Source organism: Mustela putorius, unplaced genomic scaffold, assembly GCF_011764305.1.
Source record: "Mustela putorius furo isolate JIRA1106 unplaced genomic scaffold, ASM1176430v1.1 tig00000281_pilon_pilon_pilon, whole genome shotgun sequence".
Classification (NCBI taxonomy): Eukaryota; Metazoa; Chordata; class Mammalia; order Carnivora; family Mustelidae; genus Mustela; species Mustela putorius.
In genome coordinates this window covers 23,844,519-23,872,322 of record NW_025421343.1, presented here as the reverse complement: position 1 = coordinate 23,872,322, position 27,804 = coordinate 23,844,519, and the positions used below count along the sequence as shown (strand labels likewise).

The following is a 27,804-nucleotide window of genomic DNA, read 5'->3' as shown; positions in this document are numbered from 1 at the left end:
TAGGTTGATTGAACTGTAAAGTCTGATTAGTAAAGCAGGAAATCAAGGATCAAGAAGCATAAAGCTCTTGGAAAGAAACTGAGGATTCTTGGAGGGGAGGTGTGGGGAGATGGGATAAGTGGGTGATGGGCATTAAGGAGGGCACTTGATGGAATGAACACTGGGTGTGATATGTAGTCGATAATCACCGAAAATAAGAAAGAAGCATATGGCTCTTGTGTGCCAGTTGGCCCAAGGCTGATTTTTAGGGGAAGGCAATTCAGCTGCTCCTATGCCATCCCCTTCTTTATGTAGTACAGTGCCTCTTCAGGATTAAGTTGTGCTTCTCCCGTCTTCTTTAGCAAGAGAAGTGCTACTTCCTAGTGTAGTACAGGATTGAAATTTACTTTGGAATCCCACATATAGGGGGAGGGTGTAACCTCTTGGTATTTTGGGAGTTTTTAAAAACTGGCTTCCCCTTCAGAAGTTGAACACCAGCAAGACAGAGGTGGATGCTGGAAACGTTCAGGGTCCAGGGCAGTTTAACTGGTGACACTTTGTCATCCTAGACTGGGGGTGATGGAGAAGCACTCCACTCCAGCACTGGGCAGCTGGCAAGCAGGAATCTTGCCCTCACTTCCCCAGCCTCAGGAACAGTGCTGCTAGAGGCTGTAGGTCCCCACTGCTCTGTGTCCTCTGGCCATTAGAAGGGATGGCTGGGTAATCACCAACATCCTGGGCTTCTCTTCTGCAGTAGGTGTCCTCTGGCACTAGTAGCAATGGGTCATCCAATCCTTTTGTCAGGTGATTAAAAGAGCTTCATTCTGAGGATCCCAGACAGGTCACTCTTTCTCTTTCCGTGGGAGAATGGACAGCAGACTTCCTAGGTACTTATTAATGATGAGATCCCTGCTGCCCCTGCTCTTATGACCACAGCAGAGGACTGGAACTTTGGCTAACTTCTGTGCCTTGGACATGATGAAGCAAAGGAACTTCATTCGGGTCACTTGCATCCCTCTGCTAGAGTTAACAAATCAGGGTCACACTGGGAATGTACAGCCTCCCAAAAGAGACTTTGGGAGGGGTGGGTGCTGGAGACTTAGAGGAGAATGAACAGGACTTATGAACTGCGGAATTTGAGCATTTGCATTCCAGGGGTAGGGCTGCGGCAGGCTAGCTACGTCTGCCTACTGAAGTAGGTCTGCATTTCTAACAAGCTCCTAGATGATGACCATATTTCTGACTCTTGGAGACTATCACACTTTGGGTTGCAGAGTGTAGAAAAATAATTGAACACAGGTTTTTCGAGTCAATGTCTTATGTTCAAATCCAGTTTTGTCTCTTGTTAGCTCTGTGATTGTAGGCAGGGTAAAATTCTCTTTCTTTGTAAAATTAGACACTCATAGCACGTATTATGACATAGGGTTTTTGTGAGGATTAAATAAATTCACAGACAGCCCGCAGTCAGGATTTGCTCTCAGTAGGAAGAGATCGATAAAGGGTAATTACGGTATGGGGGCGGGGCCAACGCCGGGAAGGGCGGGGCTTTGCCAAACCTTGCGCACGCGCAGTCCTGTGTGCAAGCACCTCAGGTAAGAGAGGGGTGATGGCTCGAGTGAGGCGTCCTCACTTGGGCTCGACAGAGCACGAAGTGGGGCAGGAGTTTGGGGGGCCTCGCCAAAGTTCTGGGGTCATACGGAAGAAGGTTGGGTGTCACTATATCCATTCAGCGGGAAGGCGCGGGACAGGTCCGAGTGTTTCCGGGTCGCAAGGCGGGCGACCTTGTCGCCGCAGTCGGGCGGTGCGGCCTGCGCTGCCCACTCGAGTTGGCTGCGGACCGCGCGGGAGCGTCCGGGCAGGCGGGAGAGCGCTGGGGGCAGCCGGGGGCCCGCGGGGTGTGCACCGAAGACCCGGGGGACGGGGAGCCGCGAGGGCCTGAGGACCGCGGGTAGCCAGCCTGACGCGCTCTCGGAAGCCTCGCTGGTGCCTCGGTTCTGGATCGTGGGAACCTGCGAAAAGCGCTTTAGCTGATAAAACCCAGGGTTGCTGAGAGACCTTGCTCTCCAACATGTAGAGTGCGAGACACCTTGCCGTGTGATACATCATTTTGCCGGAGAGGCTGAGGCGCGTCGTTTTCCAGCTGTAGCGCGCAGACGAGGCGTTTTCCGACGTAGCATTGCAAGTTTAAGCTTGTGCACCTTGAGTCCGCTTCTCAGCCAGTGTGGTGCAAACCCCATGACACACAGCGCTGCTTTTCTTCGAGCCCACTGGAAGACGGCTTTATTTCGTTTATGTATCTACATATGTATGTAAAGTAGGCTCCACGCCCGATGCGGGGCTTGATCTTAGGACCCTGAGAAGAAATCCGTGGTTCCCCTGACTGGGCCACCCAGGTGCCTCGAGCACTGCCTTGTTTTAAATTTCACCTAAATTCCATCCTTCTCCAAAATCCGGTCTAATCTTATTCTTTCTCTGCCAGCTAGTAGCCCAACTCTGTCGTGGACAGGTATGCCTTTGGTGGTCTTTATCACCCAGGCTTTATCAGTCGTTAAAAACACCTTTCCTGAAGCTGAGGGACTTGTTATGTAAAATGTGTATACATGTATTTTTAAGAGGTAAATGCTGTAACAGTGTTATTTGTACTTTATTTTTTGAACCCTTAACCTCACCTCCCAACAAAACAAAACCACATTTTACTAGGATTCCTTATATTGAGGACATTGCTGCAGGCACGCTTTATTTTTAACTTAATTTTTTTTTTCACCTATTGCACGTTAAAAATTACCCCAAGAGAGGTCCTGTACTGATCATGACTTAGTCCCTGTCAGATACAGCATCGTAAATAGCAAAACAGTTCTCCCCACCCACTCACCTGCCTGTTGATTATATGTAAGTTCTTTTTTAACTTCCTTGGCTTCATTTTTTTTTTTTACGATAAAAATAATAAAGTTTTAATCTTTAAGTCCCCAGGATGATCACATTATCAAAATGAAGGAAGGGACACCTGGTAAAGCAATTAATAGGATAATCCTACAAAAATAGGGTATTTAATTACCCCACTCTCAGGCATTGTGAAAAGGAGTCAAGAGGAAATGGTGTGAGCATTTCATGGTGGTGAGCAGACAGCTGGGACTGTAGAGTATTAGAGATTTTACTGTCTCCGCACAGAGGGCAGAGAACAGTACGGCAAAGAGCATACATCAGACAGTATCAAAATCCCAAGATTAGAAACGACTGATTTCTCCTGTTGTTGGGATTATAGGGAGGCAGAGTAAGAACTTGCATTTACATTTCATAGATTCAGTAAGAGTCCTATGTTACTTTTTTTTTTTAAATATTTTATTTATTTATTTGACACAGAGAGATCACAGGTAGGTAGAGAGGCTGGCAGAGAGAGAGAGAGAGAGGGAAGCAGGCTCCCCGCGGAGCAGAGAGCCCGATGCAGGACTCCATCCCAGGAACCTGAGATCACGACCTGAGCAGCTTAACCCACTGAGCCACCCAGGCGCCCCCTTATGTTACTTTTTTAAAAGCTTACTATATAGCCCTTTCCCTTGTTCAGCTTTTACGTTGGAGAAGGAGAATGAAGACTCAAACCCTTTTTTGGATTAGCTTTTATTTTAGTGAAAGGAAGAGAGTCCAGATCTAAAGTCTAGTTTGCCACTTACTGGGTGATGGTGGCTGGTTTTCCTCCTGGTCTAAGGGCATCTTGTACAGAAGTCATTTGGAGTTGCTTGCAAATGCACACCTTACTGGGATGCTAACCGTGGACTTGCTGAATCACAGTTGAGGGACTGGGGAACTGCAGGTTTAGGCCCAGAAATGTACATTTTTAACAAGTCTTTTGGGTGATGTAGTTAGTTTGAAAATACTTTTAGAATAGCAGCTCCTCAGAACAAGTTGGTTTCTTTAACTTTATATAAAATACTTGGGCTGTGGCACATAGTTCAAAATATATTGTATAAATAAAACCTCCAGCTATGAAACATAAACAATCACTTATAGAATAACCTTACTTTTGTAGTGTACTTTCAAAGAGTTTTCACATATGGCACCTATTAGATCATATCTTAATTCCTAGCTTGGCTAAAAATAATGATTTACCTTATCAATATTCTATTCTTAGGCAATTAAAAATCTTAATTCCATCAATTGTTAGTTCTTTTTACAGTGCTTTTATCAGTTTCATCTCCTTTTTGTGCTTTTTCTAGTGGTGTCTTTGGTGCATTGTGTGGGGTAGAGAATGAAAACTAAGATTGTGGGACATACCAAATACAATAAGCATACAGTAACTTTAGGGTTTTAATCCCTAAATTATTCAGACTGTAGGAATGGAGTTGCTTTTGTGGAAAAGGTATTCACTTTGTGTATGCTCATTCAGGTTTACATGTATTTGTTATTGTTGAACTTAGGATGGCCCGCACTATGGAACCAGTGGCAAAGAAGATCTTTAAAGGAGTTTTAGTAGCTGAACTCTTGGGCGTTTTTGGAGCATATTTTTTATTTAATAAGATGAACGCAAGCCAAGGTAATCCTAATTCAGTAGTTCATGTTTTCTAGGGGGGGTGTGCAGTTTGCTAATACATTGAGGTACTAAACAGCATTTTTAGAGAAATTGCTTCTTCAGTATATTGGGCATTTTGGGTTGCTGGAGGGGAGGGGTAGGGAATGGGGGGCTAAATGATGGGCATTGGGGAGGGTATGTGTTGTGGTGAGTGCTGGGTGTTATGTAAGATTGATGAATCACAGACCTGTACTTCAAGTAATACATTATATTAACACTGAATGTTAACCTTTTTATGGACGTAAGAAATTTGGTGTTAATTATTGTGGACTTAATGACTCTTCTCCCTAAATGTTACTTGTAGACTAGGGAAAATGTTTCATACTTGGATTTTACTTGTCTGGGGCACAGAGCAAGTGTCTGGTCTGGCTTAGTTTGGGAACACAGGTGGAAGAAATTCAGCCTGCTGCTTATACCTCATTGTTTCGTAGACTGAGAAATAGTGGTGGAGCTGAGTTGTCAAGTAACCAGTTTCAAAAGCGATCAGAGTTCCTCCTCTGCTATCAATAACTGGGTACTTAAAACCTTTCCCATGCCACCAGCTGCCACTGAAAAGGTGCTGTAACACATTCTGGAGGGAAATTTTATATTAGAGCCCTCAACTTTTAAAATGAGGAAATGCTGCTTCTCTTTCCCTAGAGCAGGTAATAGTAGTCCTGGGGGTGGTGGCCATCTTTGAAACTTGTCATTTGTCCTCTTAAGGTACTTCACTGAACACTGTGCTCTAGGATGCTCAGCCACTTGTGAAGTATAAGTGTATAAAAGAAAACATTCGAACAGTATCTAAAAACAAATTCAAGTTTCTAATTCCACAGCAAGGTAAATGGAATCCAAGATGTATTCCAGTATTCCATTTTACCTTGCTATGGAATTAGAAACTAGACTCTATCCGATTTTTGAAGTTGATCTCAAACTTCATAGTTACTAAGAGTTACACAATAACATGGAAAAATTACTTTTCTAAATAAATATTTCTAAATAAAGTACATCATATATATAGGCCAAATTTGAAAAAGTCCAAAGTAACTATGGGGGGACAACATGCAAGGCAAGTGCAAATTACACCCAGTGCAGCAGAGAGTTCCTGATTACCAGGACCTTAACACACATTTCTTATCTATAGGATTCCTGTCTCATAGACCCTAGAGCTAACGCTAAATTATGGCTCCATGTTTTAGTATGATGAATTTCTAGTCATGTCTAATCTTAAGACCTTTCTTTCATCAGATTTCAGGCAAACGATGAGCAAGAAATTTCCCTTCATCTTGGAAGGTAGGTTTTTGCTTAAGAGTATAAAACAACTTTTTCAGGCACCCTTTAAGTTGAGGAATTTCTTTATGACCAATTAAAGGTTAAAAGGCTTTTTTTTTGGTGATGTCAGTTTCCAAGAAAAATTACCGTTTATCCCTATTTTAGCTCTTTCTGAGGACACATGGTGGCAGAAATTCTCTTTTGGAGATGAGTAGTTACCAGTGGTTGAAAACTTTGGAATGAAACATGTTTGAAGTGATGGTGACAAACCACAGCTTAAAACTTCAGTGTGACCTCTGATTTGCTAATTTCTTGAAGCAGTTTCTTTGTCCAATAGTGGTAATTGTCCACCTTATGAATAGTTGTAAGGGTTAAACAAGATGACATTATGTAATCACTTAGCACAATCATCTGGTATAAAGTAATGCTTAATAAATAGTGCTCATTATAAAACTTAGTATGGATGTTGGAGGGCTTTCGATGACATATGTATCCTATTATCTTTCTCATTTTACCATGTAGAAATAAGGAAAAGTGGTTTGATTTCTCTCAATATAGTTTAATTTTAACACCTTTACATGATTTTATAAATGACAGCTATATTTATTTATAGTTTATTACAAATCCATTGAAAAGTCCGGAATGTATGGAGTCAGAGAGCAAGATCAAGAAAAGTGGTTGAATAGCAAAAATTAGGAGTAAGTACAACTTAATTTATAATTAGAAAACTCATTTTCTTTGCTTTTTAATTTTTTGAGTGGTTTTCGGCCTCTTCTTTTTGAAATTTTTCTTCTTCTTGATGATACTTTTCACATCTCTGTTGTGCAGCCAGTCATCGCGTTCAGCCTCCCATCTAAGCTGTTTGTGACCTTTGTGGGGGAAAAGAAAGATGAGCACACCACATTGTGGACTCCTGGCCCCATAGAAGAAGACAGAAACTTCTGGTCTCCCATGGCTCACAGTCATTTCCCATCTATTTTGCAAATCCCTGCGTTTGTTTGTTGCTTTCCTTTGGCATTTATTGTTAAAGATTACTGTTTAACAAATAAAAGACTAGGAGAAGAAAGGAACAAAATGCTCTAAAGATTTTATTTCCCCTGAACACTTTCTTTGGGAAAAGAACAGAAGCCAGTAACTTATCAATATCAGAATAAAAATGTCTATAAAGTACTTACAAAGTTACTTGGCAAATTCCTATTATATAAAAACAACCTGTCTAGATAAAAAAACTAAAGTAACTGTTTAAAGTAATTACAGTCTTTATTGCTGTAGTCTAAATGCTTTTTAATCCTATATGGTCCCCAGACAGAAATGAAAAAGCCATTCCTTCCAGGTCATAAGGAACCATTTTATTCATCCTTCCTAAAACGATCCTCCAAAAAATACTTACATCTTCAGAAGTTCTGAGTTAAGGCCATTTAAAAACCTCCATAAAAAAATTCAAGTTACTTGGGGCACCTGGGTGGCTCAGTCGGTTAAGTGTCTGACTCTCGATTTCAGCTCAGATCATGACCTCAAGGTTGTGGGATGGAGCCCTGCACCTGGCTCTGGGCTCAGCAGGGAGTTTGCTGGAGATTCTCTGTCCCTCTGTGCAGCCATCCCCCCAATCAATCAATTATTCCAGTTACTTACTTGCATTATCTTTGTTGGCCATGGCATTCATGCCAATGTTATCAAACTTGGATCCCATATTTTCATCCAGTAGGTGGCCAAACTTAAATAGAGATACATTTATTAGAAAACTCAAAACAATATAGAATAGCTAACTTCTTAAAACAGTATATTAGTCTTACCTCCTCAGCAGATACAAACAGGTTGGGGTCATTGAAATTTCCTTTCCTCTTTTTCCTTGGTCCTAAAAAAAAGTGTAAGCCTAGATTATTGAACTGTAAATCCAATGATTTAAAAAAAAAATCGAAATATAGTTGACATACAGTGTTACATTAGTTTCAGGTGTACAACAGTGATTCAACAATCTTTTAACATGGTTCTGTTATAAAAAGGTTGCATTTAGGTTAAAATACAGAATTACAGTGATCTTATAGCACCATTAAGTAGCTGGCATTTATTTATTTATTTTTAAAAGATTATTTATTTATTTATTTATTTGAGAGAGAGAGAGTGAGAGAGAGAGAGCATGAGAGGGGAGAAGGTCAGAGGAAGAAGCAGACTCCCCATGGAGCTGGGAGCCCGATGTGGGACTCGATCCCGGGACTCCGGGATCATGACCTGAGCCACCCAGGCGCCCCAGTAGCTGGTATTTAAAGACAAATATAATGTATTTAAGAGTTAATAAAATTGTTGAGATGACAATAGTGTCTTCCTGCCTGCCTTTCAGATTTGGAAACACTGTTCCAGGTTTACCCTTTTTCACAGTATCTGCCAAGACTAATTACAAAGTTGACCATGGTTGAATTTTGGAATACTTAAGGCAAACTGTAAGATCTAGTTAAGTCAGAGTTTTTATTCTTTGGTCTAACTGTGAAGAAACTGATGGAGGGTACGTTTTTTATGTTATAAATGAAATTTTGTCTACACTTCTCAAAGTGGTTCTACGAAAGGAAAAACCACTTAACCTGTAATTCTGAACATACAAACTTCCAAAATAAACTAAAACACTTACTTTTAATATTTATTAAATTTTAATTCACACATTTAAAAATCACATTACCTAAAAATATATTTACTAAGAATACTGCTTTTATCCATTTTGACTTTTCTTGAAATAATATTGTTCAAATTTTTTGCATCTACTAGGGCCATTTTTAAAAGCAACTTTAGTAGGGAGTAAAATTCATCATAAAACTCAGCTGTTTTCATTTTCATGTGTATAATTCAGTATGTTTTAGTAAACTTATAGTTGTTCAACTATCATCACATTGCAATTTTAAAACATTTCCATTAACTCCAAAAGATCCATGGTGCCTATCTGCAGTCACACGCCCTCTCCCCAAGAGGGCTTTGTCTTTCTGGCTAGTTCACATAAGTGGGATCATATGATGTGAGTGTGGTCTTCTGTATCTGGCTTCTTTCACTTAGCATAACATTTCTTTTTTTTTTTTAATATTTTAATTTTTTTATAGGTTTTTTTTTTAATTTATTTGTCAGGGGGGGGGAGCGAGAGCGAGCACAGGCAGACAGAATGGCAGGCAGAAACAGAGGGAGAAGCAGGCTCCCTGCTGAGCAAGGAGCCCGATGTGGGACTCGATCCCAGGACACTGGGATCATGACCTGAGCCGAAGGCAACTGCTTAACCAACTGAGCTACCCAGGCGTCCCACTTAGCATAACATTTCTGAAGCTCACCCATACTACAGTCAGTATCTCATTCCATTTTTTTGCTGAATGATATTCCATTACCTATTCATCAGTGAACAGACACTGGGGTTGTTCCCACTTTTTGGCTATTAATAGTGCTGCTGCAAACATTCATGAAAGTCTTTGCATGGGTATCAAGCCACTTTTGATAAAACAGTTTCTACAGCCTTTCATATAAAATTTTGTGTATATTATTAAGGAATTGCATTTGATGCTATTATGGAATATCTTCTCTTGAGTTAATATTACCATTTGTAGAGTACCCACAAAGGTTTTTTGTTTGTTTTCGTTCATCTTATAGACATATAACTGTTAATATCAACTAGTAAGCACAGTGCCTTCTTAAAGTTGCCTTAAGGTTTGTTTATTCATAATGATATCCAACATTTGCAAATGTAGGGTGAACACTCTTGCGGCCCCTAATTTATCAGTGTTTGAAATTCCTTGGCCTCCTTTTGTTTTAACCAATTCTGTCAGGTATCCTTTAATCTGCATCTGAAACTACTGTCAGCTGAGATCTGACATCTTTCAGGCTATTGTCTTCTGAAATAGTGCTTTATTATTCAAATAAAGTCACTGAAACAGCATCTTTTAATATGACCATCTCAGGAGGACTTAAGAATAAGGCAGCATTTCTCTCTGGAGATGATTTTAGGGAAAACTTTGTCTTATACTTAAGCATATGCTACTATTAAAGTGTCACTGGACATTACTCAGTGGAAGACAAAATCTGAAAGATAATGTTATAATTTATATACCAGGTAAATCATCTAATTAAGAGGATTCACTGTTAGTATTTCAAAGAGCTGATAAGTTTTGCAAGTTTAAGTGTCTGACGTTTAAAGCATGAAGAAAAAGCAAGTCTGTGTATTTATCACAGATTTCAGGAATCAAATACTTAAAATGCTTTCTACATTTTTATCAAAAAGCTAAAACTGTCACCTGACATAGCACCTTTTCCCTTTATTAGCATCTTACAAGTGTTAACATTAAAAGGCATAATCTGTTATGATACTTTAAAGATGATCTAGAGATATTTAAATGAGAGGAAGGAAGTTACGAGGAAAAAATATGAAGGTATGATGTGTGAAACAACTTTCACATATTAAAAACAGAGGAAACCAATGTTATCCATCATAAAAGCAAAAACAAAATTATACTAACCAGTTTAGAAAATCTCCCAAAATGATAATGAGTAGTAACTTTCTCAGAGGCCCTACTTAGGTTTAAAAGAGATGTTTTCTTACCTTGAAATGATCCAGCAAAGTCAAAATCATTTGCCCCTTTTCTCTTGCCTCTCTTTGTCCTGGTTTTAGAGCTGACTTCATCATCAAGTTCTATTGCGCCCCCAAACAAAAACAAAACAAAAATAAAAACACTATTAAGCAATTTAAAAACAACAGAACTGCTATAAGGCAAAGATAAATAATGAATATTGTGATTAACTTGGAGAAGTAACTACTTTCTAACAATAAAAAAAGGGTAACTTAACAGCTCAACAGGTATTGTGCAGAAAGCCTATTAATTAAAATAAAAGCTCAAAACTCAACCTCTGTTGAATTCCAAATAAGAGGGGGAAAAGATCCTATTTAAATTTCTAGCCAACCTGATTATTAATTTGAATATAAAGTAATGTTTAAAAAAGGCTTCAACAGAAAAAACTAGCTTATACTGAGGAAAAAAGGAAAATACACTTTTTTGCCTTGTATTTTAAAAATGTTTACTTGGGGAAAAAAAGTGCTTACTTGGAATGCCCTCACTTTCATCGTCCAACACATCCATGAATGTTCCTCCATCTTCATCAATTTCAGTGAATTCTTCATTCATACTTCCTAAAGAAACTTCATCATCATCCAAGTTGTCAAGCTCATCATCACTGCCTTCTGAATCTTCATCTTCTGGGTCTTCCTTAGCACCTTTTCTTTTCTTTTTCATGTTGCTGAAGAAAAACATGTAGCAGAGAACATTGTTTTCTAATGTGTTTTTGGTGATTAGCAGGGTACTAGGCTATTAACAAAGTTAGACAGCCTAGAACCTCTATGCATTATTAAAGTCTACAATGAAAATACTACCTCCATTTCCCAAGCATATTTCAATAAATTTCTCCTACACATCACAGAGTCCTGTATTCTACTGTTCTGAGGAAAACAATTTAGGAAATGCTAAGAAAACAGTTTTTTAAAAAATAAGACTTAAGAAAAGTATTTTACCCGGCAAAATCAAGGTCATCCTTTCCGGAGGTGAAACAATTATCATCTTCAAATGTGTCTGTCAGAGAACAATATATAAACTGTCAGATAACAGCAAGGAATAACAAAGTTGACAAGTCCTCTATCTGAACCAATTAACACAGTCATTCTGCTATTTATGATACATAAACACCAAAATGATGTTTTATAAACCTGACTACTGCTTGTGTGTTTTATTAATCTACGTAAGCCTGTGAATATACTGACCTTAATTATTATTATTTTTTACGGACCTCAATTAAATTCCCAGACCAAAATGGATTCCAGTTAATTTCGGCTTTGTACAACTCTTTTAAGGAAAGAGGGTCAATATCAAAATGGTATTTAGCAATTGCAATTCGTTTAAGTGCTTATTTTTAGTAGATACAATGTGCAAAAAAACTCAATGTAAGTTTTTCTAATTTCTGGTTTTTTGTTTCAGTCTAAATAGAGATTAAAATTTTATAGCTCTATGGATCACAAAGATAAAAGAGATGAAAGAGCACACTACTGATACCAATAGTGCAAGGAAATTAGGAACAGTAAAAATGGTTTCTCTTCTATAAAAGATTAGGCCTTAAGAATGAATACACGCCGCATAAATAGAAATTTATTTTTCCCGTACTTCTGGAGCAAGTGTGGGTGAACTACCATATGCCACTGAAATATTTTTTAGTTCTTCATTATCATTTGCATGGTATTCTTAGCTAAAGGATTTTTTAAAACTAAGATATCCTTACCACTAACATTCTATGGTTCTATAAGTAGAAAGATTATTTTACAGATTAAAGTTAAAGTTAAAAACAAATTACCAATCATTTTTTCAAACTCATCATCATCCACATCTTCTATACTTTCTTCATCTGCATTCCGTTTCTGTTTCTCTTTAACAATAGCAACTTTTTTATAATACCTGAAAAAACATGCATGTTATGTATCTTATTTTTTAAGATTTTATTTATTTAGACAGACAGTGTTGTGCATGCGCACGAGGTGGAGGGGAGAGGGAGAGAGAATCTCCCGCGGACTCCCTGCTGAGCATGAAACCTGACACAGGGCTCAATCTCACAACTCAGAGATCATGACTTGAGCAGAAACCAAGAGTCAGACTAAGCCACCCAGGCTCCCTTATAATAATTGTATTAAATGGCCCATTTGGTATAATCAAAGCACCTATGACCAGTGACATAGACAAGTGTAAGAACTGTTAATTCAATTGGATATAAATGACTAAAATTTTTATTATAAACAAAAGTTCTGAATTAAAATAGCTAATTTCAAAGACTTAGGATTTAGTGCATAAAAACACTTCATCTTAATTGAATGACAATTTACATTAATTAAATTAAATGATAGGTTGTTTTAGTGTCAACACCAATGACCTAAGTGTTAGAAATAAGGCAAAAATGTGGCTCTAGATAACATCACAGTATTTTATCAGACCCATTCTAATATTGGGGTAGAATGAAACTTAGCATTCTGCAGATGAGATCATACTCTGAAAATTCTTCACACAAAATATTTTTAAAAAAGCAAATAAACAGAATTAACCAAACAGATAACAATAAGAATACTAGTAAGTTTAGGAGTTCTCTATGTAATAGCACAGTGAATTTTGCTAATTCTGCTTAGAGTTGTATTTTGGACAAATTATTCATGAGTTGCTTATCATAACGTTAGACGATAACAGATTTAAAGCCTATAAGATAATTACTATATTAAAAAAATAAGAAAAGATTAGGTTTTATGAAGTCAAGAGTCATAAAATTTAAGCTACATTATTAAAAACACCCACAAGTTTACTTGTTTAAGTTTCAGTTAGATATCTTAGGATTAGAAAGCTGAATGATTTATAAATTGCTTTTGCAAAAAAAAAAAATAGGCTGACACACTATTTTTAAAAAAGATTTTATTTAAGAGAGCAAGCAAGCACAAGCTTGGGGGTGGGGTGGAGGGGCAAAAGGAGGAGAAGCAGACTCCCTACTGAGTAGGGAGCCTGATGTGGGGTTCAATCCCAGGACTCTTAAGATTATGACCTAAGTCGAAGGTAGCCCCTTAACCAACTGAGCAAGCCACCCAGGTGCCCCAAATGACATACCGTTAGATCTTTTCAAGATTGACCTATATTACTGAAGCCATTTTATGGAATCTAAAAATTTAATCTTTTCGTCCTAAAAATTTAAATTTTAATAGTTCCCCAAGTGAAACTTCATTGAGTATATTACCTGTAGAAAAACAGTTCATCCACTGGTATTTGGCTTTCTTCTTTTGCAAGGAACTCCTTACTATTTACTAGAAAAACAAATTAAGAAAAATTTTTTATTAAAGTAATCCTTTTTATGTTATCCAAGCTCATAAGACTACATACAGCATACCTCCAATTATAAAGTCTCAAAATTTAAGGAAAGGGGACAGAAGGGATCTTCTCGTGCAAAGGACAGTCTCTGGAAAAGTCTAAGTGCAGAAGACCCAACATTTGAAACTGTTTGTTGGCTACAATGACATACATAGCCATCAGTGCATCACAGTGAATGAACATGGTTTTCACTGTCCTCCAACCACATCCAGGACCCCAGTTTTAAGAGAAATAAAATTAAAGAGTTCTCTTAATTATCACTTTAAACTTATTGTCTCAGAGAAAGAAAGACAGTAACACCTGCCATTCTGGAACAGGAAGTAAAAGTAAACATTTATCCACAATCTTACTTAATACTGATGAAAATCAGGGAACAAGAACATGGAACTACAAGAATATTTTCTCTCTTCACAAGGAACATTTCTAACTCATCTTGATTAAAACTGGACTTGGCTTCTAAATTCTAACTCTATTTAAACTTTGGCTAAGTCCATTACATCTCTGGATCTCTGTGAAATAAATCAGTTGGAAAGTAAATGATTAATAAAGCACCAATTAATCCTAGTCTCTGAATGAAAAGGAGCTGTGATTTATTATATAAAAAAACTAGTTGTGTGTGGGCTTTCTACTGAAACCTTAAGAGATAGCTTATGATGATCTTTAACTATAGGGCTACCTGGGTGGCTCAGCGGGTTGAGCATCATTGGTTGAACCTCAGCTCAGACTGTGATCTCAGGATTGCGGGATCAAGCCCTCTGTGAGGCTCAGTGCTCAGCAGGGAATCTGCTTGAGATCTCTCTCTTTCTCTCTGCCCCTCCCCCTGCTCACAACTCTCCCTCTCTCCAAAAAAAAAAAAAAAAAAAAAAAGAAAAAGAAAAAGATAGTTTTATATATATATATATGTATGGGATATATGGGGGGAGTCACTAATAAAGCTACAAATGGTATAAAAATTGCAAAATATTGCTAAATGGTGAAGCTGGGTGATAGTTACAGGGCATTCAATATAATCCTTGTGTATTTACTTTGGATGTTTGAAATTTTCTTTTTTTAAGAGGTTTCTTTTTGTTTTTTTTTTTTAAAAAGACTATTTATTTGACATAGATCACAAGTAGGCAGAGAGGCAGGCAGAGAGAGAGGGGGAAGCACACTCCCTGCTGAGCAGAGCCCAATGTGGGGCTTGATCCCAGGACCCAAGACCATGACTCAAGCTGAAGGCAGAGGCCTAACCCACTGAGCCACCCAGGCACCCCGGATGTTTGAAATTTTCTGTAATAAAGTTAAAAAAATAAAAGGCCCAGTCAGACATAATAAACTTAAGAATACATACAAAATTTTTGGGAATAAAAGATGGATACTTAGGTTTATCTGTAATATGGAGCAAAGAATAATACAATTTTTTATTGACTTGTACTAGTCTTGTCAGCTTTAACTGTCGAGGCTTTATACTTACCAGCAAGACTACGAATATCCTTCATAAAATGTTTTCTTTTGGGTTGCATCACAACACTATCTGTGTTTTCTGAAATGTAAAAATTAAGACAGTGTAATATAAAACCTAGTTTTATTGCTCATTTATTAAATATCAACAGTGAAAACCAAATAATTAAATAGAAGCATACCTTTGCCTTTATGCGGCTTTGGATTTCGGTAAACAAACCGATCTAAGAATCTCATTAATGTGAAGTCCTGCAGTGGGTCCCCTGAATACTGAATATAATTTCCCTGAAAGGTGGAGAGGGGAGGAGGACTAAGAACTTAACTCAAATTATATATATGCATCCAGATAAGAAAAAAAAAGGAAAAACATCATCTACAATGCATCAAATATGCCATAAATGACCCTTCAAATATCCATCTCATCCCTCTTACTTTTAAGAATTAAATACAATCATATATATACATACAGATTTTATGATAGACTGTTGATTTTATGAATAGGTAGACAATACTGTAAGTCATCTATTAACCAGAAACCAAACACTGAAGTGGACAACACAGCAAATGGGAAAAGGGAGGGCAGTCTTTCTTCAGGAGAAAAGCCAGAATGCAATAAATAACTGTTGCCATTTTCTAATAGCCTGTATTTCCATTCACCACACAGTGGGAAGAATTACCTACCCTACTGTATTAAAAAAGTCATTGGTCCTTTCCACCAGCAAAAAATGTTTATGATTCTATGTGGTGGATAGAAAACACTGTATGACCAACTACTAATTATCTAAAACTAGGTTATTTTTTTCTTATTTCTTGACTTTAGAATATTAGACTTACCTGAAGGATAGTTTTTGCAAAAAGGGCCACAGAGGGATGAAAATGCTCAGATAGCTAAAAAAAACAGAGGAAAGTCAACTCTTACTATAGTTATAAATACAAAGAATTAAAACTTAAGCCAATACATTAAAGAAGAGTGATTCTCAAAATGTTGGTCTCAGGAATGCTTCATACTTTTAAAAGTTAAGAATTTGGGGTGCCTGGGTGGCTCAGTCATTAAACGTCTGCCATCGGCTCAGGTCATGATTCCAGGGTTCTGGGATCCAGCCCCACATTAGGTGGGGGTGGCGGGGGGGGGGGTCCTTGCTCAGCAGGAGGGCTGCTTCTCCCTCTCCCATTCCCCCCGCTTGTGTTCCTTTTCTTATTGTGTCTTTGTCAAATAAATAAATAAAATCTTTAAAATAAAAATCAAGACTTTAAGAGCTTCCAAAGTTTAAGTGGGATATATCTATTGATATTTACCTTATTAGAAATTACAACAAAAATTTTCTCTTCAGGGACACCTGGGTGGCTCAGTTGGTTAAGCAGCTGCCTTCAGCTCAGGTCATGATCCCAGCGTCCTGGGATCGACATGATCGAGTCCCACATCGGGCTCCATGCTCAGCAGGGAGCCTGCTTCTCCCTCTGCCTCTGCCTGCCATTCTGTCTACCTGTGCTCGCTCTCTCCCCCTCTCTCTCTGATAAATAAATAAAATCTTAAAAAAAAAATTTTCTCTTCAGTTTTTATTTATCTAAGTAATCTCTATACCCACTGTGGGGCTTAAACTCATAATCCCCTGGGCAAGAGTCCCATGCTCTTCTGACTGAGCCAGCCAGGCACCCACAATAGGAAATTTAAGAGTAGGATAATTTCAGTTTTGTAAATTTATTTCATGTCTGGCTTAACAGAAGACAATGAATTCTCATACATGCTTCTGTATTCCCTGTTACTTTTTAGTTGGAAGTATAAAAAGACAATCTTGCCTCAAACAGATATATTGTTGGGAATAGGAGGGTTAACGGATAACCTTTCACATAATTGTGAAATTTCTTCTTTGATACTACACCCAAACTGAAGATTAGTTGCAATATGGAATCTGAAACCACATCAGCTTTTGGTACTTGCTACTCAAAATTAATTGGTCTACTATGAATAAATCTTTTACCATGACTTTGTAATACTGTGCATTTAGGCATTTGGAAAATACTGATTCAGTAAGTTATGGAGTTCTTCCACATGCTGGTTGCATTAGCACAAAAGTCATACTGTTAGTATCACCACTGATTTTATCAGAAAAATTTTTATAGGGCGCCTGGGTGGCTCAGTAGGTAAGGGGCTACCTTTGGCTCAGGACATGATCCCAGGGTCTTGGGATCCAGCCCCGCATTGGCTCCCTGCTTGGCGGAAAGCCTGCTTCTCCCTCTCCCTCTGCCTGCTGCTCCCCTACTTGTGTTCTCTAGCTCTCTGTCAAATAAATAAATAAAATCTTTTAAAAAACCAAAAAAACCATAAGTTTTATATATTGAGAAAGTGTCAAATTCAAGGTAGTGGTTACAAAATCTTGAAATGTTTACTTTGCTTAAAAGCTTGAATTTTATCATTGACAACAAATACTGTTTGCTCTTTTGCATCAAATTAAATATTCAGTTCATTCACTTTCAAGAAAATGTCTCCCAAATACCTAATCTGAACAACCAGTCTACCTATCAACAAGTCTTTATGAAAAAAAGCAACTGAGTTTACAACCAACTACACAGGTACTTTTCCCAAGACACAAGACAACCTCATACTTAGATATACAGCAGAAGTACGTTATGGATTTTTGCTGGATATGCACAAAGACTATGAAAAAGCCATGTACTTTAGAGTCAAGATAATTACTAATTTTTCCTATTTCATCATTTTTATAAGATACTGGCTCTTTTTTCCCTGAAGGTACATGGCAGTGAAAAATATAATGGCTACTGTCCTTATCTGTACTAAGACACTAGCAGTTTTAGATATCATTTCTTTTTATTTTTTTATTTTTTAAAGATTTTATTTATTTATTTAACAGAGATCACAAGTAGGCAGAGAGGCAGGTAGAGAGAGAGGAGGAAGCAGGCTCCCCACGGAGCAGAGAGCCCGATGCGGGGCTTGATCCCAGGATCCCGGGATCATGACCTGAGCCAAAGGCAGAGGCTTTAACCTACTGAGCCACCCAGGCATTCCTTAGCTATCATTTCTTGAATATCATCAGTTCCACTGTCAACAGAGTGACAAAGGCAAATAATTTGCCTTGATATCACAATGAAAGTAGCTGTGACCCTGCAGACTCATTGAAAAGGTATCAAAGACTCACGGGAGTCTGTGTGGTAAGACACTTACTTGCTTTTCCAAAGATAACACAGAAAGTTTATTGGAAATATGAGTTCCTCTAATGCATTTAAAAAGTAATTTTATATGCAAATAATTCTATCATCACAAAACTTCTCGGGGAGATCTAATGCATAAAGCAAAATTTATTTATAGCCATGTATAACATTCTTACTTTGCATCCACATTATTTAAGGTTTGCTACATGTGAATATGTATAAATGCGTAAATTTAATGTTTATCAAATGCTACAGAAATATGGGTTATAAAGCATTATAGTTGGGTGACATTCTTCAAATTGCTTCCTTCTGCCACTTAACTAATGTCTAAATATGGAAAAAATGGAAATTTCAAGCTGTTAAATCCATGAGGACAAATACAAAGCGCTAATGAATTAAAAGACAATTTAAAATTACCTTTAATTTTTAAAGCATTTTTTCATTTCATGAAAAATCACCATTTCAGATACCTTTAAAACATTACCTTTTTGAGTTCCCAAAGACTTGTATTTTCAGCTCCACAGAACAAAGGGTTTCTACTGAATGGATCGTATGTGCTTAACTGTTTGCCACCTGAGAACAAAGAAAAAATACCATTTCTTAAATGTTTTATTCCCAGCCCAAGAGTTCACTAAAACCACCACCATTAATGTTGTAACCAATAACTATAAAATTATATATATACATATATAGATATAAATATGTAACAGAATTATAATTTTGAACATTCTTAGCCAGGCATCCTACCTAAACATTCCAAGCCCCAACAAGAATTAGATATGGTACTGATGATAGTATTTGCTACTGAATAAACCAGGTAACAAAAGGTGCCCAAATCTGGGTCAATTAGGTTATAAGGGTTAAAATGGCAATGAGCCTGAAGATTAAATAGGTCTAAATTATTTTAGAACTTTAAATGCACTTAATATTTATTATTAAATTATGTCCAGGAATAATTCTCACTTGGAACAAGTTTTATGTTATCTTTGAAGAATTTTCAGAACACATTACAACAAACTGTCTACTTCACAATGCATGTGTTCATCATCCTTGTAAAGGACTATTCTCAGTTTAGTCTTCAGGGAAATTGATGGATTTTTCCTGGATGCTACCATACTTCTCTTTTATATTTCACAGGCAAACTGAAATTTTGGGAGATGAAGTAAGTTGACCAAGAGTTCCACAATAAGTTTGAAGAAATGGATCTGGCACATTTCTTGATCCCCAAGGTTTATTAGTGTGCTTTTTTTTACAGCTCAAATGAAGAGGCTGCATTTCCAAAAGGTATCTACTTTAATTTCTAAGATTAAAATTACTTTAAAACATGTAACGTTTTAGAAGTTTAATACATAATACGTTTAATAAGTAGACAAGTAATTCACTAAATTAAAAATTTACTTCTAAGTTCCTGAATACATCTGGTTATAAAAGCTCTACTTAAAAAAAAAAAAAACAAATATGGAGGACTTCTAAAATGGTATAATGTTAATTTCTATTGAGATCAAAGCGGGGGCCCTGGCTGGCAGCCATCAGTAGAGCATATAAACTTTGATCTTCAGGCTTGTGAGTTCAAGCCCCACACTAGGTACAGATTACTAAAAAAAACCTAAATCTTAAAAATAATAAAAGACCAAAGGAGAATCTAATTCCTGTTTAAAAGTTCGAAAGAACAACTGAAAGATTTAAGAAACTCACCTTTCAAATTATCAAAGTGCACCCAAGAAGCAGACTCTGATTTTTTTGTTTCCATAGCACTGTCTGACATAGTTCCTTCTGTCTCAGCTTTTTTTACTGGATCTGTTTCTTTATCTGCATCGGTGAATTTTTCTGTGTCTTCATCATCTTCTATGTCAATAAAATTCTCTTCATCAGACTCCTAAAACCATAGTTTAATAAATCTGCATTAGTCAACTGGAAGTCTGTATTCAGTTATATGAGGCAGTTTTGAAGACCGACTTGTTGCTATACTGGTGAAACACGAAAATTCCAGCAATCAAATTGATGATTGGTGACACACCACCTTCTTTTTTCTAAATTAAGAGAATTGAGTTTTGAGCCAAAATTCCCCCAAGACTTTGGCACTTTTTTACATGAAAACATTCAGCCCTCAAATTTCTGATGTATTATATAAATAAACCAATGAAGGAGGTGCTACTATGTCCATTTCACAACTGAGCAAACAGGTTTAAGAGATTCACTAGCTCTGTAACTATAACTACCTCATACAATTATAGTATAGTATAGTTTACTATGAGTAAAGGGGTCAAGTAACATGCCCACCTAGTAAAATTGTACACCTGGGACTAAAATTCAGGTCTGTCCAACTCCAGGACACACACATGTTCATGCTCCAGAGAACTAAGTAAGTTACTGTCATTGAAGCAAAGAAGAAAAATACCAATACATTTCAGAACCCACTCGATTTAAAAAGCAGTTGTAAGATATACCGGATGATCGTCTAGCTGACTTCTTAAACCTGGTTTTGCTTTAAGGATCTCAGACACAAGGTATAAAGCTCCACATATGAACGGTGGCATCTGTTCACAAGTAACTTGAAGTAACCTCTTTACAAAAGCCTTCACCCTGCGCAATACGATGTCAGCTTTCAGAGATTTGTAGACAAGATTAAGAAACATGGCTTGTTTAGAACACATCATCAATCCTGGATCCAACATCTTCCTGTAAAACAAAAATAAGATCAAAAGTTTATTCATAAAATATCTCTACAATCAGTAGTAAAGGCAACTGCTAACCTCATCTTAGGGATAATCTTCCTGTTTATTTTTAGATCAACAGACTTAAGATGTAAAATGGAAGTCAATGACCAAAACAGACAGAATGATGATCTTGGGGGAGAGTGGGAATATCACAGGAGAATGACCTTTTTTAGTAGTTTCTTTTCTTTTTCAGGGGTTTTCCATTCTCCAGCATAATTTTTATAAAGATCTAGAACCTCATATGAAAGGCTAATCCAAAACCAAATAATGAAAACTGACCTATGAAAGTAGTGGACTGGACCAGAGTTCTTACCCCATAGCTGGGGGACCAGAGGCTTCCACATAATTCTAATGAACACACATGTAGAGAATTGAACATAGTTTTAAAAATTTCTCTTTATCCTAGTCATTCCATCCTAGAGATGCTCCAACTGCTTTTGCCCTCTAGACATTAGGATATCCAAAATTAACACAAAATTCATGTGCAATACTACTTCTTATTCTAAGCACTTCTATTAACATTCTCCCATTAATACTAGAAACGGAAATATGTAACCCTGTGAAGCATTTCCATATGGAAATGGACCCACTCTCCTCCATTTGTTAGTTCCATAACTCTGGTGATACTGACATATCATCCTATATTATTCAATATTTGATATTCAATTTTCTGTCTTCACATTTAAAATATTCAACATTTTCATCCATTTTGCAACTCATTTTTAAAACATTTGAGAATTTAGATAGGTGTCCCCAACATTTGACAGAGAACACCTTCTTGAAATTTTTGATAAATCATATTTTTGTAAACCAAATCACATTTCCTTTATCTTTCAAATAATATTACAGAAAATTTTGTTTAAATGATTCTTAATAAAACCAAAAGAAATACTACAAGAAGGCTTAGATGCCATTTGAGGAAATCCATCTGTGAGAGTTCTTTGCAAGCAATAATTTAAAGAACTTAAGCATGTACTCCTCAGATAGACTGTTGTGTTAAAAACTGATTCCAAACATTGTCCAAAAAGTTCTTATGACCATCAAAAGTTATATTACAAAAACAAAACAAAACAAAACCCCAAAACTCTAAGATCCCCAAACCTCTAAATTTTCAGCTCTGGAACTCTTTCCAAACTAAAGTAGCCACTACTCAAGAAAACTGTACTCTAAAGAGTTATGGAAAGGACTCTTACGAAAACTTTCTTTTTGGTGTACCAGTGCAATCAGCAGCATGAGACATGAACTCCCAAAGCCCGCAGACCTGGATTTGCTGCCTAACTTGGCCTTGTCATGTCTGTCTGATTTTGTACAAATCACTGTACCTCACAGATCAGAGAAGTGTTAACAGGAATAGACTTAAGCTATTCATCTGAGTAATATTAATAACAGCAGCCAACAGCTGCAGAGCACTTACATGGGTTAACATACACATGAACTCAGTAATAAGTCCCAGTTTTGTCATTTTTTAGCTATGGAACCTTGGGAAGTTTTGTAATTTTAACAATAACCCTACAGGATAGGTGCATTCCCCTTCATTTTATAGACAAACCGGCCACAGTAAAATGGGATTAATCATATTTACCATTTTAAAGAGGATTAAATAATTTGTCCAAAGTTATAAAGCAAACTAATGGCTAGGACTCAAATCCAGGCACCATGGCTTAAGTTCAAGATATCAGTACATTATATTTGTCATAAGGTATGTTATGTAAAATCATTAAAATGAATAAGAAGGGAATATATAGTTTATTGGCATACTTAAATAGTTCCAAAGTGCTATTCAAAATATCACCCCTCAATAGGTTATGTATCAGGACAACTACAAAATTCAGTGAGCAAAATCTTAATCCCAATAATTTAAAAAACTCCAAAAATGCAACTCTAACCCTAAGAGATTTTCTTGTTTGCCATCTGTCCTCCTCAAAATGAATGTAAGCACCTCTAGGTGTGGGAATTTTGTTCAGTGCTATATGCAGATACCTAGAAGTGTCCAGCATATAGATGGCACCCAAAAAACTGCTGCTGAATGAATTACTAAATGGCTGTGTGAAGTTCAGGGGGAAGAAATATAGGACTGAGGATGTGAGTCAGAGGGAAGAGAGTGAAGGAAACTTCAATTTTATCTACAGTTCTAATTTTTTAATATTTGTAAGATTTAAAACATACAGCAGAATGCTGAATTTGAAATATTAGGTGGCAGGATACAGATACTTTTTTGGGGAAGGATATTTTTCTGTATTTTAACAAGTTCTCAAAACAACAACAAAAAAAATGTATGTATGCTAGGGCACCTGGATGGCTCAGTGGGTTAAAGCCTCTGCCTTTGGCTCAGGTCATGATGCCAAAGTCCTGGGATCGAGCCCCACATCGGGCTCTCTGCTCAGCAAGAAGCCTGCTTCCCCTTCTCTCTGCCTGCCTGTGATCTCTGTCTGTCAAATAAATAAATAAATAAATAAAATCTTTTTTAAAAAAATCATGTACATAAAACATGTAACATAGTTTTCCAACGGAAAACAAAGATTAATAACTTACTCAAAGTTGGTGATCCACTTTTCTAAATTTTTTGCCCCACAGAGGGGCACCATAGGTGTTGTGTATTAAATCACATTATTATTAAATCATGTTATTCCTCACAGTCACCTACTGAAGTGGTATGTACTTACCTATATAATGCTGCATAGTATCGATCTGATATTGTCTGCTGAGAATTCATTACTTGGAAAAGCAACATTAAAGCTTGTACACTGGTATTAAAATTCACAACATGCAGCACTTTAAAGAGTGTGTCGACCTGCTCCCTCACTTTGTCATCACCAGTCTGGGCATAAGGATATGCTCTATTTACTCCTGTTAAAAGGGCACTAAGCATTTTTGATTCAATATTTTTTTTCTTGATACAAGTCCGAAAAAAACAAAAATAGAGAGTAATTAACTTATTAGCTAATTCACTTTCTTCATGGGAAAGGACCATTTGATTTAAAAAGCAAATTGCATAATATTGTGCTTTGGAGCTGATATTTGAGCGAAAGAGCAGCCTTTCTACTTCGCCACATACAACTCCTTTCATATTGGGGTGCTTACAGAGCAATGTCTCTAACAGATGGGAGGCTTTCGTGGCTATTCTGTTCTGAGGATCTCCCAGTTTATTTACCACCTGCACAAGAAGAGCCTTTTCTTCCTCAGGTTTATTACAAAGAAGCTCATGAGCTACAATAAGAGCTCGAGTTTTAGTGGCTACTAATGAATCATGACTTAAAGTTTCTAAGACCTGCACGAATTCAGCCACCAGGTGTTTCAGCTGGTGTTCAAAATACCATAATATTAGCCTTCTATCTCTTGAGTCCCTGTTGCCACTGGCCAACTGTTCTAGTTTGTCGAAGGGATGTTGGCTGAAAATCCGTAGCTTCCGGCTGTCTGGCAAAAGGTCTGTAATGAGTAATTCTTTGAAAGTATCCAAAGCCATGAGGCATTGCTGTTTGCTACCCTTCTTTTTCACAAGGTTCACAAGAGTTTCTACAAATTGGAGTGTGTGAATAGCATCATCCTGAATAAGAAGAATCATGGCTGCCATCCTGTCCCCTAGTGTCCCCGATGACACAATTGTCTTCATCCAGGTAGAAGAAGCTCCCTTCTGGTTATTTGTCTTGTTTTTGAATAAGTTGATTTCATGCTCATACAGTTTCTGAGCCAAGGTTTTGTACTTAGACACAACATCCTGAGGCTGGGGTTCCAAAGAATATTCATTGCTGTACTCTAGATCATACCATTTGCCTCCAGGTTTGAGTAACAATGTTTGTCTCTCAAAAAATTCAAAGATATCCTGTTGTTTATCTTTCTTAACTTTTGGGGTGACACTGGTGTTCTCATCAGAATGTTGTTCTGGCTTCTTCTTATTTTTCACCTTACGGAGTGATGTCCTTTCACTTTGTGCTGCATTTTGCTTTTTATTATCTACTTGAGATACTCTTGCTTCTTTTTTGCTGGCATTTTCGTTTTTAGCTGGTTCATCTTCTTCAACTAAGAAAGCTTTTGCATACTTGGCCAAACTAAGATTTTGGATAAATGCTTTCAGTTCACCTTGCTGAAGGTCATCGATTGCTCCTTTTTTGCCTCCATCCACCACTTCCTCATTTTCATCCAAAGTAGCCAGCATAAGGTAATCTTGCTGCATTAAAACATAAGCAAGTTAAAAAATAAATTATAAATCCAAAGTTTAGAAAAACTTCAAAAGTTAATTTGAAATATCTATATCTTTATTTTTTTTTTTTAAAGACTTTATTTGACAGAGAGAGATCACAAGTAGGCAGAGAGGCAGGCAGAGAGACAGGGGAAGCAGGACCCCTGCTGAGCAGAGAGCCTTGGATGTGGATGCAGATGCAGGGCTCTATCTCAGGAACCTGAGATCATGACCTGAGCAGGAAGGCAGAGGCTTAACCCACTGAGCCACCCAGGCACCATGAAATCTGCATCTTTAAAATCAATTAAATTCAATGATATTGCCTGGGCTCCCACCCAACCACCATGTAAATTCTCCACCATTCACATGTGGAAAAAAAAGCTATAATAGGAGAATGTCCACCATAATTAAAATAATTTCAGAGTAAACAAAACCTTTCGGAAGGACATAAAATGCAGGACCTTAAAGGTAAAGATGGGTAAAACTATCATTCTCTCAGACGAAAAAACATACAAAAGTCAAGACAAATAGTAAATTGGAAAAAAAATACTGGCAGTTGTCTCTGATGTCGGTTGACATCAGAGTAATTGGGCTTAATATTTAATGTGAAAGTTCCTACATATCAGTTAAGGAAGTGATAACCCAAAGATCTGCAAAGTATATAAACAAAAGGTTCACAAGGGAAAAGTGATTTTTTAAAAATGTGAAAAGGTGCTCAACTTCATGGACATTAAGAAAAATCCAAATTAAAACCATGATGCATCCATTTTCTAATCTGTCAGATAAAAAAGATAAAACTGACAGGTGTTGTTGGGGAGATGGTGGGAGGAAGAGGCACTTTCTTACGTGGCTGATGGAAACGTAAACTAGCACCTCTATGGAGGGCAACTTGTTACCTTCAAATCAAAATACAAGACACACATCCTTTGATCCAGCAGTTCCATTTCTATCAATTTAGATTATATATATGTTCAGAAATATGGGAAAAGATCTATTTTCAAGGTCATTTACTGCAGCATTAAAATAGCAAAAGACTGACAACCTAAACATCCACAATAAATGGCTGACTAGATTAAAACAATGATTTATGCAGGCATAAAACCAATGACATAACTTTATATAATGTTATAGAAGAATCTTTAAGACAGCAAGAAAAAGTATACACAAAATATTATACAGTACAGTACCCTTTGTGTAAAAAATAACATAGGTGTATGTTTGTTTGGAAGATACAAAAGACACAAAAATACTTGCTTTGGCTAGTAATTGCATGGCTAGAGATAAAGTGGGAAAGAAGACTTTTCATCAAAAGTGAAAGAACTTTTTTTTTTTTTAAAGATTTTATTTATTCATTTTACAGAGAGAGATCACAAGTAGACTGAGAGGCAGGCAGAGGGAGAGAGGGAAGCAGGCTCCCTGCTAAGCAGAGAGCCCGATGCGGGGCTCGATCCCAGGACCCCGAGATCATGACCTGAGCCGAAGGCAGAGGCTTAACCCACTGAGCCACCCAGGCGCCCGTGAAAGAACTTTTTTGTAGTATGTGAAATATCGCCTATTCAAAAAGTAAATACAACACAAGTATAGTGCAAACTCTGATTCTGCCCCTGTAAACTGCATTTCTCTTGCCCCTACAGCTCTCCCCACCCACAGTCTCAAAACACGTGCTAAAAAAAAGTAAGCTAAATTCCAACACGTACTTGCTCCAGATCTTCTAAGGTTTTGCATCAAACTCAGAGGAAGGCCTATATTTTACCTCTGACGTCATTTATTACTCTCCCTTTACCTCATTCTGCCTCAGCTACACTGACATTTTTGTTGTTTACAGATGGCTCGCTTTCTTTCCTACAGTTTTGTTCCTAGACATCTCAATGATGATTTCCCCAATAACCTCATTTAAAACTGTTACGCCTTTCACACTGATTATCTTGTTTTCTTCTCCGTCGCACCGCTCAGCATCTGATACACAATATTCAGAAGTTTGATTACTGATTGTTCCCCTTACGTAGAACGTTCCACGAGAGCAGAGGGCTTCTAGAGCGTAAACATGTGCGTGTTCTGCGTGAGAACAGAAGTTAAGATTCCAACAACACTGGGGTTCGGAACTCGATGCCACGACGTCAGGACCCCGAAAGGTCAGTCTTCGCCGACCTCATGGAGTGCCAGTTATAAATAAGTGAAATGAGAGGGTCCTAACAAAGGCCACACCATAAAAACGTTCAATTCCAAAGGACTCTTCCCGTGTAAAAAGCTGTGGGAAAGAAGAGCGGGTAGCGCACAGCGCACACTTCGAAGCTGGGATCTGGGTGCAGGACGCTCTCCCACACTCCCGCTGCGGGGCCACTAGTGAAACCACCCCTCGCGCATCTGTCCCCTTGTCCGCGAGTCCGAGGCCATTACCTTGGTGCCTCCGAGCCGTAATACTTCCTCCAGAGAGAACCCATTCTCGGCTTCATCCTGATCCTCCTCGCTGTCCTCGTCCGGATCTTCTACCGCCTCCTCTCCCCGCCAGGGCCGCTTAGCGTGGAACTCCAAAGGTTTCTTGGAGGCCGCCATCACTAGCAAAGCACGCGCAGACGGCCCACAGGCTCCTTCCGCTTTGCGGGGTGA

The 27,804-nt window shown here is 37.7% G+C and overlaps 3 protein-coding genes across 9 annotated transcripts in view; 2 read left to right on the top strand and 1 right to left on the bottom strand.

The window, feature by feature from the left end:
- The first annotated feature begins 1,500 nt into the window (after nt 1-1,500).
- CEBPZOS (CEBPZ opposite strand) lies at nt 1,501-24,658 on the top strand. Of its 5 annotated transcripts, none has more exons than XR_006606487.1 (6): nt 4,392-4,507; nt 5,771-5,815; nt 6,408-6,492; nt 19,441-19,465; nt 19,559-19,587; nt 24,520-24,658. XR_006606487.1 is itself a non-coding variant. In XM_013062957.2 (5 exons), exons 2-4 carry the CDS (start codon nt 4,393-4,395, stop codon nt 6,488-6,490), a joined length of 243 nt encoding a protein of 80 aa, XP_012918411.1. In that variant the 5' UTR covers nt 1,501-1,571; nt 4,392; the 3' UTR covers nt 6,491-6,492; nt 6,623-6,860. The 5 variants fall into 5 exon arrangements, 3 of the variants coding, with proteins under 3 accessions (XP_012918411.1, XP_044935173.1, XP_044935174.1); XR_006606488.1 differs by having other exon boundaries at nt 19,542-19,587; XM_013062957.2 differs by lacking the exons at nt 19,441-19,465; nt 19,559-19,587; nt 24,520-24,658 and adding exons at nt 1,501-1,571; nt 6,623-6,860.
- On the bottom strand, nt 6,333-27,804 carry CEBPZ (CCAAT enhancer binding protein zeta). Its single transcript, XM_004765488.3, has 16 exons — nt 27,595-27,804; nt 23,684-25,185; nt 20,751-20,982; nt 19,999-20,179; nt 18,788-18,876; nt 15,970-16,023; nt 15,318-15,420; nt 15,149-15,217; nt 13,565-13,631; nt 12,152-12,252; nt 11,322-11,379; nt 10,857-11,050; nt 10,359-10,448; nt 7,588-7,649; nt 7,427-7,508; nt 6,333-6,663 (listed from the first exon to the last, which is right to left on the bottom strand). Exons 1-16 carry the CDS (start codon nt 27,748-27,750, stop codon nt 6,524-6,526), a joined length of 3,180 nt encoding a protein of 1,059 aa, XP_004765545.2. The 5' UTR covers nt 27,751-27,804; the 3' UTR covers nt 6,333-6,523.
- The window catches only part of NDUFAF7 (NADH:ubiquinone oxidoreductase complex assembly factor 7), a 42,198-nt gene continuing 33,853 nt past the window's right edge, over nt 19,460-27,804 (top strand). For 2 of the 3 annotated variants that reach the window (XM_045079234.1, XM_045079233.1), the window contains exon 1: nt 27,204-27,329. In XM_045079234.1, coding sequence (XP_044935169.1) covers nt 27,242-27,329 — 88 coding nt within the window. In that variant the 5' untranslated portion in view covers nt 27,204-27,241. Of the gene's footprint in view, nt 19,588-27,203; nt 27,330-27,804 lie in introns of those variants that run through there. The other variant, XM_045079236.1, reaches the window with a different exon arrangement.

Coding starts and splice junctions, on each gene's coding strand:
- CEBPZ (XM_004765488.3), bottom strand. CDS start 27,750: ATGGCGGCCTCCAAGAAACCTTTGGAGTTCCACGCTAAGCGGCCCTGG. Junction 25,186..27,594: donor TACGGCTCGGAGGCACCAAG/GTAATGGCCTCG, acceptor GTTTTAATGCAG/CAAGATTACCTTATGCTGGC. Junction 15,421..15,969: donor TTGCAAAAACTATCCTTCAG/GTAAGTCTAATA, acceptor TCCACCTTTCAG/GGAAATTATATTCAGTATTC.
- CEBPZOS (XM_013062957.2), top strand. CDS start 4,393: ATGGCCCGCACTATGGAACCAGTGGCAAAGAAGATCTTTAAAGGAGTT. Junction 4,508..5,770: donor TAAGATGAACGCAAGCCAAG/GTAATCCTAATT, acceptor TTCTTTCATCAG/ATTTCAGGCAAACGATGAGC. Junction 5,816..6,407: donor ATTTCCCTTCATCTTGGAAG/GTAGGTTTTTGC, acceptor ATTTATTTATAG/TTTATTACAAATCCATTGAA.